This window comes from Entelurus aequoreus, linkage group LG10 (assembly GCF_033978785.1).
Source record: "Entelurus aequoreus isolate RoL-2023_Sb linkage group LG10, RoL_Eaeq_v1.1, whole genome shotgun sequence".
In the NCBI taxonomy this organism is placed as follows: Eukaryota; Metazoa; Chordata; class Actinopteri; order Syngnathiformes; family Syngnathidae; genus Entelurus; species Entelurus aequoreus.
In genome coordinates this window covers 14,581,483-14,593,988 of record NC_084740.1, presented here as the reverse complement: position 1 = coordinate 14,593,988, position 12,506 = coordinate 14,581,483, and the positions used below count along the sequence as shown (strand labels likewise).

At 39.0% G+C, this 12,506-nt stretch overlaps 1 protein-coding gene across 1 annotated transcript in view; it reads right to left on the bottom strand.

Annotated features, from left to right (window-relative positions):
- Positions 1-446: 446 nt before the first annotated feature.
- The window catches only part of ttc12 (tetratricopeptide repeat domain 12), an 86,783-nt gene continuing 74,723 nt past the window's right edge, over positions 447-12,506 (bottom strand). Inside the window, exons 21-22 of the mRNA XM_062060186.1 lie at positions 8,159-8,232; positions 447-1,750 (exon numbers count right to left, since the gene is read on the bottom strand). Of these exons, the coding sequence (XP_061916170.1) occupies positions 8,163-8,232 (70 nt within the window). The 3' untranslated portion in view covers positions 447-1,750; positions 8,159-8,162. The remainder of the gene's footprint in view (positions 1,751-8,158; positions 8,233-12,506) is intronic.

Below are 12,506 nucleotides of genomic sequence, written 5' to 3'. Positions count from 1 at the left end.
CAGTTAATTTTACTCATTTTCATTAATTACTAGTTTCTATGTAACTGTTTTTATATTGTTTTACTTTCTTTTTTATTCAAGAAAATGTTTTTAATTTATTTATCTTATTTTATTTATTTATTTATTTTAAAAAGGACCTTATCATCAATCAATGTTTAGGTGTGAATGAATGATGCGTTTTTAACATGTAAAGCGACTTTGGGTACTTAGAAAAGCGCTATATAAATCCCAGGTATTATTATTATTATTATTATTATTTATATAGCCCTAAATCACAAGTGTCTCAAAGGGCTGCACAAGCCACAACGACATCCTCGGTACAGAGCCCACATACGGGCAAGGAAAAACTCACCCCAGTGGGACGTCGGTGTGAATGACTATGAGAAACCTTGGAGAGGACCGCATATGTGGGTAACTCCCCCCCCACCTTCTAGGGAAGACCGAAAGCAATGGATGTCGAGTGGGTCTGACATAATATTGTGAAAGTCCAGTCCACAGTGGATCCAACACATCAGCGAGAGTCCAGTCCATAGTGGGGCCAGCAGGAAACCGTCCCGAGCGGAGACGGGTCAGCAGCCCAGAGATGTCCCCAACCGATGCACAGGCTAGCGGTCCACCCGGGGTCCCGACTCTGGACAGCCAGCACTTCATCCATGGCCACCGGACCTGTGCAACTCCCCCTCCCAAGGGAGAGGGGAGCAGAGGAGAGAAGAAAAGAAACGGCAGATCAACTGGTCTACGAAGGGGGTCTATTTAAAGGCTAGAGTATAAAAATTAGTTTTAAGATGGGACTTAAATGCTTCTACTGAGGTGGCATCTCTAACTGTTACCGGGAGGGCATTCCAGAGTACTGGAGCCTGAATAGAAAACGCTCTCTTTATCTTCACCATACCTGGTTGTCCAAATTACGCATAATAATGTGTTGATTCCACGACTGTATATATCGGTATCGGTTGATATTGGTATCGGTGATTAAGAGTTGGACAATATCGGCATATCGGATATCGACAAAAAAGCCATTATCGGACATCCCTAATCATTATTATATGGAGATATCCACTGATGTAATAAGGCAAAGTAGGCCATCCTAAAATTCCAAACGGCTCGTTTACAGCCGGTTCCGCTATTCCTCCATGGTTTGATTTCAAACTTTTGAGAATTATGGGGATCCCAAATGCATCAAAACAAGCACCATCAGCTGAAATAATTAGACATATTAGGACCCTCTTTAAGACCGCTGCCTTAAAAACCTGGATAAGCCGCAAGACGGCTTGTTTAAAATTCTAGACTATCATCAGATGACCTTTTTCTTGGTCAAAATGTTTCCTCTCCTTGGAAGATGGATCACATGGCAGCTAATGGACACTTATTGCTTCCCTCTTTTCATTACTGCCCTGAGATCATTTGTCATCATTACTCTGCGCTACCAGGTTATCGTACATTAGATAGAGATAAGGACAGAAAGCGCCAACCTTCTATCTGCAAATGCCCATTACCATGTACAGTGTGGAGCAAAGTGAGGGCTTTAATGTGTCTGTGGGACAAATGAACATTAGGCTCAAGGGGTGCTGTTAATCATTCATTGAAATGCAAGGGAAGATGTATCTGTACACTGTCAAAGAGTCAATTGACGGTGCATGTGTTAGTTACTGTGGGTTCTCTCTCAAGTGATGTTTCAGCGCAGAATTTCAGTCGAGCCCTTTGTTTGCGTGGTAACCTTGGCAACCTTGGCAAATCTTCCTTTCCAGCCCTAAATGCAAAAAGCGACAAACAAATCATGTCACTCAGGTTTGTTTCCTTGAAATCTTTTCAAGACAATCACATTGCCAAAGAATACATTTGGTTTAAAGAAGGTGGTATGCTTATTTTTTAAATGTTTTTTTTTTGTTTTAGTTTTCGGTGGGTGGAACAAAAGGTGAGTTTCTTCCCACAAATGGAGAATACTTCTCAAAAGTCACAGGAAAAAAATGTCAACTGTTGCACCTTTTGTTAGACTTTAACTTGCAAAACATTCTGAAAACATAATTTTAGCTTGTTTGGCTTTTGTTTGACTATAGAAATCATTGCGTTAAAACGGTACACACATTTGTCCTGGCTGCTCAGTCAAATATTATCAATATAAGTAATTAAATATTGTATTGGATACAAAACAATGCAGGTTTATTGGCAACACTAAATCGGCCCTAGTGTGTGAATGTGAGTGTGGATGTTGTCTGTCTATCTGTGTTGGCCCTGTGATGAGGTGGCGACTTGTCCAGGGTGTACCCCGCCTTCCGCCCGAGTGCTGCTGGAATAGGCTCCAGCATCCCCTGCAACCCCGAGAGGGACAAGCGGTAGTAACTATAAAAATGGGACCCATTACCTCCCTGCTTGGCACTCAGCATCAAGGGTTGGAAATGGGGGTTAAATCACCAAAAATGATTCCGGGGCGCGGCACCGCTGCTGCCCACTGCTCCCCTCACCTCCCAGGGGGAGATAAAGGGTGATGGGTCGAATGCAGAGGACAAATTTCACCACACCTAATGTGTGTGACAATCATTGGTACTTTAACTTTAACTTAAATGAATGGATAGATGGACAAAACAATGCTGTATTTACATATGTTGCCTATTTTAAGGTAATGCATTGTGGGATTCGTTATATAGGCTTACAAAATATATGTTTCTCCCTGTTATGGCTGTGTATGGGAACATTTTTATTTTTTATTTTAATAAAGTATAAATAATACTAAAAAATGCAAAACAAAGGAGGAAGACAAACAAAGCCAATGTTACACAGAAATAGGTATAATTGGCAACATTTTGGCTATGTTGAATTGTATAAGTGTAAACATGTGATATACTTCCATGTACTGTAACTTTGTCAAAGCATGTGGAAACCAGCCCAGCTATGAGGTGGCCACTTGTCCAGGGTGTACCCTGGTATAGGCTCCGGCACACCAGTAACCCGAGAGGGACAAGCGTTAAAAAATGGATGGGCAGATGTTCAAACCAAACCATTGTTAATGCCGAGATCAATACCCTTCCATTTCTATTTCCATAAAGATTCTTGCTGTCCAATTATGTGCTTAAGGACTTGGATGTGAACGTCAGATCCAATTATCTAGCGGAATGAGGCTGCTTGTAATCACCTTTTCTCTGGTTTTACTGATTTGCACTATTCACTTTCACCTTACCTGATTTCCACTCTCACACTGTCAACACACACGCAAACGCACACAAACAAGCACACACACACACATCCTTTTTGGTTTCTCAACAGTCATTTTTCTCAAGCCACCCTTTTGGTTTTCAGGACCATCCTTTCATTTGTGGTGGTTGAGTAGATTCGTATATTATTCTGGACAAAAGTATTCACATACAGCACTGTGTGAACAACTTTGTTAAAACATTTTTAAAATGGCAGGCTTCACTACACATCGTTAAAAAAGCCTGGACATTTTGGACAATCATCTGCTTCTAACTTTTTCGGGAACGGTTTAGGAAGTTGAAGTTTGGCGTGGGAGCCAGCTTCTGACCTTACAATGGTTCTCCTGGATAAATGAACAAAAAATTCCCTAGACACACTCCACCATATTGGAAGCACTTTGGTTTAAAACATGTGGTTATACATGTAAAAAACTAAGCATCGTTAGCCTGACAGCTATCTGTTTAGGAAACAATGCAGATGGGACTGCAACATAATAGGCCCGCCTGATATTCATCTTTGCTGCTCAAATAGGGGTTGGTACAGAGATCTTAATTTGCCCTAGTGCAGAAAAGAGCAAAAGTACAAGGGCAACACAGTATACTCATTATAGCACCGCTCTATAGTTTGTATTCGCAAAAGTTACTTCCATAACAAAAACGGACAGAATTACTGGTAGATATACAGTATTTCAGTTGATAAGCTTTTCTATGTCCACCCAACATTGGTGTGCGCATGCAAAGGTATAGTAGATAAGGCTGCTGGGTGCTGACCACTTTTAATCTAATGCAGCAAAATAAAATCGATCCTGATACAGTAATACAAAACTACATCAGGAAGTTGCCTACAACCACAGCGGTTTTTGACCCAGTGCTAATAATAGGCTGCATGTGTTATAGGAGACTTATACTCACTGGCTTTTGACCCAGCATGAGACTTTGAACTGCTTTAAACTGTTTTTAACTTTTTAACTGCTTTTTATCCAACAAATTGCTCTCTAAATAATTTGTATTTGCTTTGTCTATGTGCATGTATATATATATATATATATATATATATATATATATATATATATATATATATATATATATATATATATATATATATATATACTGTATATATATATATATATATATATATATATATATATATATATACTGTATATATATATATATATATATATATATATATATATATATATATATATATATATATATATATATATATATATATACTGTATATATATATATATATATATATATATATATATATATATATATATATATATATATATATATATATATATATTTATATATATATATATACTGTATATATATATATATATATATATATATATATATATATATATATATATATATATATATATATATATATATATATATATACATACCAGTGATGTGCAGTCAGGGGAGGCAGGTGAGGCGGGGCCTCACTTGCCATCATGGAAAGAAAAAAAAATGTAAAAAAAATAAAAATAATTAAATTGTTATATGTATCCAGTGATTATGCTATAAAGTTATTTTCCATTTAACTTCACCAGTTTTAGATTATTTTTATTCAAAATCGCTGAATTTTCACATTTGCCGTTCAAATAATGAGAAGAGACTTTGCGGTGATCAGCAGCCAGTTGAGGCACGTCTCTGAGTTGAGCCTCACCATGGTTGCGCAATGACTCGGCTAACTGCTGGCCTGCTGTGCAGTGAGACCGTATTGCTATATGAATTATATTATACATTTCCATAGTTTAGTTAGCTGAGGTATATAATGTACAGTGTATTTTGTCAACAACTGTATGTATGTAACGTATTTCTTGTGCTGAGCAATCATAAAACTGCTGCAAAGACGCACTGACTGAGGCTCGCAGTAATCCCGCCTCCTGGTGGATAATGCACCTCCGCCGTAGAATGCACCCCCTGACGGGAGAGTTATATCAACTAAAGCCCACACTTAAACTTTCCACGTGCAAGATTGAATCTATTTAAAAAAGTTATTTAATAAGAAGCCAAAAAGTGCAAAAACAATAATGTTCGTGTTGGAGGAGTTGTGAATGACTGCTGGGCCACAACATTAGGTACACCTGCAGACTGCAGCACGGATTTTATATTTCAGTCATTCACAACGCCTCCAACATGAACATTATTGTTTTTGCACTTTTTGGCTTCTTATTAAATAACTTTTGTTTAAATAGATTCAATCTTGCACGTGGAATGTTTAAATGTGGGCTGTAGTTGATATAACACTCCCGTCAGGGGGTGCATTCTACGGCGGGGGTGCATTATCCAGCACAACAGCGGCGCATGGACTTCATTTATAAGTAAAGGTAAGACCATAATAACGTTTTTTTTATTAAATGTGCTTTTTTGTGTGCTACAGTTTGTATGTGTAAAATTAAAGTTAAGTTCAATATAAGTTAAATTACCAATGATTGTCACACACACACTAGGTGTAATGAAATTTGTCCTCTGCATTTGACCCATCCCCTTGTTCACCCCCTGGGAGGTGAGGGGAGCAGTGGGCAGCAGCAGCGCCACGCTCAGGAATAATTTTTGGTGATTTAACCCCCAATTCCAACCCTTGATGCTGAGTGCCAAGCAGGGAAGAATGCTGGTATGAGCTTTTAAACATAACCCGTTAACTGCTGCCAATCAAATGGTGAATAAGATACTCTTTAGGGTTCATATGTTTGCAAATCTGACTGTGATGAAGTCAGTGCCTCACCAGCCATGAACCTCACCGCACGTCACTGATATATACATATGTATATATATGTGTGTATGTGTGTGTGTGTGTATTTTACCTCTATTCTAAATGTTATTTTTTAGAATGTCCTTTGCCTGTATTTCTTTGTGGTGTACAGCCCTTTGTTCTTCAACTGTTGTTGTTTTTAAAGGGCTTTATAAATAAAGTTGGTATGGTATGGTAATTGAAGCCTTTACGTTGATATCCATCCATCCATCCATTTTCTACCGCTTATCCCGTTCGGGGTTGTGGGGGGAGTGCTGGAGCCTATCTCAGCTACAATTGGGCAGAAGTTAATATACTTAGGTTAATTTAAAGTTCTAACAAAATAAATGTAGATATAATAAAATAGGGTGCATTTGCTTCAATGATGTCATTTTTTCCAAAATATATTTTCTTGGACAATTCTCTGCATTCCTACTTTTCACAATGTTGTCTTGTCCTGGGCAGCGAAAACAGCCAATATTTATCCCGACAGCAGTCGCACATATCCAAATAGCGGGTGTAAATATTTAGCTTTCAGCAGTCAAGCACTGACCTTCCCCAAGCGGGTTGGTTTTGTTGTCAAACACAAAGAGTCCAGCTCTCTGGTGTTTCGACATAGGAATCCATTTTTTTATTTTGCAGTAGGGGACTTTACTTTTATCTGCAACTCTCGCAAGCACATTTGTTTAATTTAAGATTATTAACACAAGTGCAATAAAGAAAAGGGATCAATTATTCATAAAAATCACTTGACTTAGGTGTCAAAAGAGCAAACATCTGTAGAATGTTAAAGAACACTACAAACTAGAAATGTCCGATAATGGCTTTTTTGCCGATATCCGATATTCCGATATTGTCCAAGTCTTATTTACCGATTCCGATATCAACCGATACCGATATATACAGTCGTGGAATTAACACATTTTGTTGTGATGCCTCGCTGGATGCATTAAACAATGTAACAAGGTTTTCCAAAATAAATCAACTCAAGTTATGGAAAAAAATGCAAACATGGCACTGTCATATTTATTATTGAAGTCACAAAGTGCATTATATTTTTTAACATGCCTCAAAACAGCAGCTTGGAATTTGGGACATGAGGACATGAGAGCATGAGGAGGTTGATGTGGGCGAGGTTGGGGGGGGGGGGGGGGGGGGCTGGGTTGAGGTGGGGGGTATGGGGTAGCGGGGGGTGCATATTGTAGCGTCCCGGAAGAGTTAGTGCTGCAAGGGGTTCTGGGTATTTGTTCTGTTGTGTTTATGTTGTGTTACGGTGCGATTGTTCTTGTTTGGTGTGGGTTGGTGTGGGTTCACAGTGTGGCGCATATTTGTAACAGTGTTTAAGTTGTTTATACGGCCAATCTCAGTGTGACCTGCATGGCTGTTGACCAAGTATGTATTGCATTCACTTGTGTGTGTGAAAAGCCGTAGATATTATGTGATTGGGCCGGCACGCAAAGGCAGTGCCTTTAAGGTTTATGGCGCTCTGTACTTCTCCCTACGTCCGTGTACCACTCCGTACAGCGGCGTTTTAATAAGTCATACATTTTATTTTTTGAAACCGATACCGATAATTTCCGATATTACATTTTAAAGCATTTATTGGCCGATATTATCGGACATCTCTACTAAAAACCTAAACTTAAACTTATACATATATATATTTATATATATATATATATATATATATATATATATATATATATATATATATATATATATATACATACATATACAGTATATATATATATCCATCCATTTCTCTACCGCTTGTCGCTGGGGGTGCTGGAGCCTATCCCAGCTGCATTCAGGCAGAATGCGGGGTACACACATTCACATATACATATATATACATATATATATACATATATATATACATACATATATATGCGTGTTACACTTTCACTGTTATTATTCATGTGTGTTGCTTTAGCTTAGCCAGCATCGCTCATTCACATTGTTACAATTGCCATACTGTTGACATATTCAGGACAAACCTGGATTTATGTAACCAAATTCAACACAATTATTTACATTATGACAGGTGTGGTATTGGAAATGATTAATCACGTTAATATGGTTAAGACTGAGTGAACTGGTGCCACCGTCGCTGCATCTTCATGCTAATTAGTTATATCCACATGGGTTTGAGAAACAAGGTCATTCAAGGGCATTATGAATGTTTATGAAATAATGCAATATGTAGTTACAAAAAATTGATTCTCACATCATTATTCGACGAGCTTCATACAAGAGTGCAGGATCTCAAAGCCGTGGAGGTCTCGAAGTTTGCTCACATGTCTGACAATAAGAAAAAAAAAAGTGTTATCATTTTCTCAATCTTCAACCTTGAAGAATAAATAGTTCAAACAATACACACAGGAAAATGACTTCCAGCAGTCACATATCATCATGTCATAAAGCATGTCCTCGATCATTTTTTTCTTTACGCAACACTGGGTCTAATTAGCAAGGAGAGGAACTGGAAATGAGAAGGCTAATCGACCTAATATGACTTGCCGCCTTGTTTTCAAATGCTCTTAGGCGTCTAACAGTCGAAACACCTTCATTCTCTGACGCCTTGTACTTCTTTTCCTATCTATAGCTATCAGGCGGTATAGCTCGGTTGGTAGAGTGGCCGTGCCAGCAACTTGAGGGTTCCAGGTTCGATTCCCACTTCCGCCATCCTAGTCACTGCCGTTGTGTCCTTGGGAAAGACACTTTACCCACCTGCTCCCAGTGCCACCCACACTGGTTTAAATGTAACTTAGATATTGATTTGAGTCACTAGAGAAAAGCGCTATATAAAATATAATTCACTTCATCTCTCAGTTTGTGTGCCTGCATGTGCTATGATGAAGTGAAACAGAGTGCACTATTTGCCTAAAACCAGCAGAGAATGCGCGATTTAGACATCAATTATATAAACGATAGAAGTTGTCATATCGTGATAACCATCCATCCATCTATTTTCTACCGCTTGTCCCTTTTGGGGTCACGGGGGGTGCTGGAGCCTACCTCGGCTGCTTTCGGGCGGAAGGCGGGGTACACCCTGGACAAGTCGCCACCTCATCACAGGGCCTCGTGATAACTAGTATTCTGAAAATTACTTTTAAAAAGTAATTAATTAATCATTACTTTACCAAAAAAGTTAAATAATTACTAACTTAATTACTCTTTAATAAATGTAATTTAATTACTAAGGAAAGTAAATAACATGCACCTGGGGATAGGTTGATTGGCAACACTAAAATTGGCCCTAGTGTGTGAATGTGAGTGTGAATGTTGTCTGTCTATCTGTGTTGGCCCTGTGATGAGGTGGCGACTTGTCCAGGGTGTACCCCGCCTTCCGCCCGAAAGCAGCTGAGATAGGCTCCCCGCGACCCCGAAAGGGACAAGCGGTAGAAAATGGACGGATGGATGGATAATTACTAAGGTAAGTAAATAATACCTTACTTAAAAAAAAAAAAAATCAAATATCTGGCATATAGCTGAGAGACGTTTCATAAGAGAGGACAGTGTGAGTGGGTGTTTTTTTTTTTTTTTTTAAAGACGGGGCCTGTTGCCTTGTGCCATGTGACGTCAATGAAGGTTTCAGCTCCTTGTTTGTTAGTTTTAGAAGTTAGCAGCCAGTTCTTTTGAGATTGAATGTGTTTCCATGGCTGTCACACATTATTGTTAACAACGGTGTATTGTTTGGATGGCAAGTTTGTCACTTCCATCATTGATTTGTTGTTCATGATTATTCCCATTGTGTACTTGTGCGTATGTTGTTGTCTGCTTTGTCACTATGATGTTGCGTCTTCCGATTCGATATCAATGCTGCGATGCTGCTTGCTGCTTTCCAAAGTAAAAACGATATCGCCTGCATAGAACTTGCTGCACTTATGGCGCCGTCTTGTCCTTGACATAAAACCACATCAAAGTAGTGTGCCTAGTTACATCAAGCTATCGCTAACGGCGTTGTAATGGACATAAAAGTAATTAACTAGATTACTCGTTACTATTAAAAGTAACAGCGTTACAAACACTGGTGATAACGCATGTTGATGACACATTTTTGCTGTGTCCCGCAAACTTGACAGCGATGAGCAAACGTCTACATCCACAACGCAATGTTGCTACTACTACGTTTTTTACAAGTAATATTATCAGTGGAGGAGGAGGAATAGGTTAACATGCTACACTAAACACCGTAGTACATGCTAGCTGCGTAGATAGAATTCTGGGATGTAAACAAAAGTGGGTGGACCAATACAAATATCAACAGTAGCGATAGCAAGTATAGTATCAGTATATGGTCAATCAGTAAATGGAAATAAGTTCCTGGACACAAGAGGGCTTTCGAAGCAAAAAAATAAATATTTAAATCAGAGCCTATAGTAGTTTGCTTGAAATATGTACTAAAAGGGAATAAGGAAATAATCGACATATTGAATTGATATTGTTACATCGTAAATCTCCGTTTTTGTCTGATTATAAAAATGATCAAAAACTAATCATTCATTGACCTTGAAAATTTGAAGAATCAGTATCGGCATTGAATAACCAATTCTGCCCCTGTAACTACTTGGTATTGGATCGTTACCCAAATTTGTAGTATCACCCACAACTGATGTGAAATATCTGAACAACAGAAAAATACATGCATATTACAATGTAACAGAAGTGTAGATAAAACCATATTACAACATAAAGTAACTAGCTATTAACAGTAGATTAGCAGATAGACCAATACCAGATTTTGAGAAAATTTTGAGGACAAAATGGCGGCGCATGAGAATGCAGCGGCTCTGCTAACGCTCTTGGGAGTGTAGAGCGATTTGGCAAAAAACACCCGTCATTTCTGTCAATTTCATGGCTGGCTCAAAGCGTGAACACTCTGTGATCACATATGACCGACAGACAATTCTGGATGTGGATGGATCGGGTCGTTATAGACTGAAAGATGCATGTACGGTGGACCTCCTCGCTAGCATGGGAATACTTCGTGGGCTACATCGAGCGGCCTTTGTAGCAGCGGAGTCAAGTGCTAGCGGTGACCGCCAATGGAGACGACATAGGCGGTGCGAGCGGAAGCAGAAGCGGGGATGCCGAGCTGGGCTAACAACAAAGAGAAAAGCTAACCAAAGAAACGTGGAGTCTCCGGGTAAGAAGCCATTTAGGTGTGAATGAATGATGGGTTTTTAACATGTAAAGCGACTTTGAGTACTTAGAAAAGCGCTATATAAATCCCAGGTATTATTATTATTATTATTATTATTATTTAAACTAGAACTAGCCGGCGTCAGGCTGGATAATATCTGCACACATAGCAATTCTCTTAGAATAAAACACAACTCACATAATGTTTTTTCTTTTGTGACCGTGTCAGAGGCATACATACATTGTACCGAGGTAGCTAACTATAATGCGTTCAGTTTATCGCAACATCAAGCAAACAATCTGAATATCCCCGTCGTATCAATTCCTAGATATGGTCGAAACTATTTAAAGTGCAATACGCATAATAAACGCAACATTATTAATATTGCTACTTCGGATAATTTCAACAAACAATCCTCAAAACAGCCCACTACCTATAATATGGGCTTTTTAAACATAAGATCATTATCTTCCAAAACGCTATTAGTTAATGAAGTCATTAGAGACAACAAACTTGACGTCGTTGGTCTCGCCGAGACCTGGCTCAAACCAGACGATTTTTTTGCGCTAAATGAAGCATCTCCTCCTGGCTATACCAATACACATGTTGCCAGACCTCTTAAAAGGGGAGGGGGTGTCGCACTAATATACAATGAAAACTATAATCTTACACCTAACCTAAATAATAAATATAACTCGTTTGAGGTGCTCACTTTGAGGTTTGTCACACCGCTGCCTCTCCACCTGGCTGTTATCTACCGCCCCCCTGGGCCCTATTCGGACTTCATCAGTGAATTCTCAGAGTTTGTTGCCGATCTAGTGACGCACGCCGACAATATAATCATAATGGGGGACTTTAATATCCATATGAATACCCCATCGGACCCTCCATGCGTGGCGCTCCAGACTATAATTGATAGCTGTGGTCTTACACAAATAATAAATGAACCCACGCATCGCAACGGTAAAACGATAGATCTAGTGCTTGTCAGGGGTGTCACCACCTCTAAAGTTACGATACTCCCGTACACTAAAGTAATGTCCGACCATTACCTTATACAATTCGAAGTTCTGACTCATTGTCAACAAACTAATAATAATAATAATAACTACTATAGCAGCCGCAACATTAAGGCTACCACAACGACGACTCTTACTGACCTACTGCCTTCGGTAATGGCACCATTCCCAAATTATGTGGGCTCTATTGATAACCTCACTAACAACTTTAATGACGCCCTGGGGTACACCATTGATAGTGTAGCACCGCTAAAGCTAAAAAGGGCCCCTAAAAGGCGTACCCCATGGTTTACAGAAGAAACTAAAGCCCAGAATTATCATGTAGAAAGCTGGAACGCAAATGGCGTGCGACTAAACTTGAGGTTTTCCATCAAGCATGGTGTGACAGTTTAATAACTTATAAACGCATG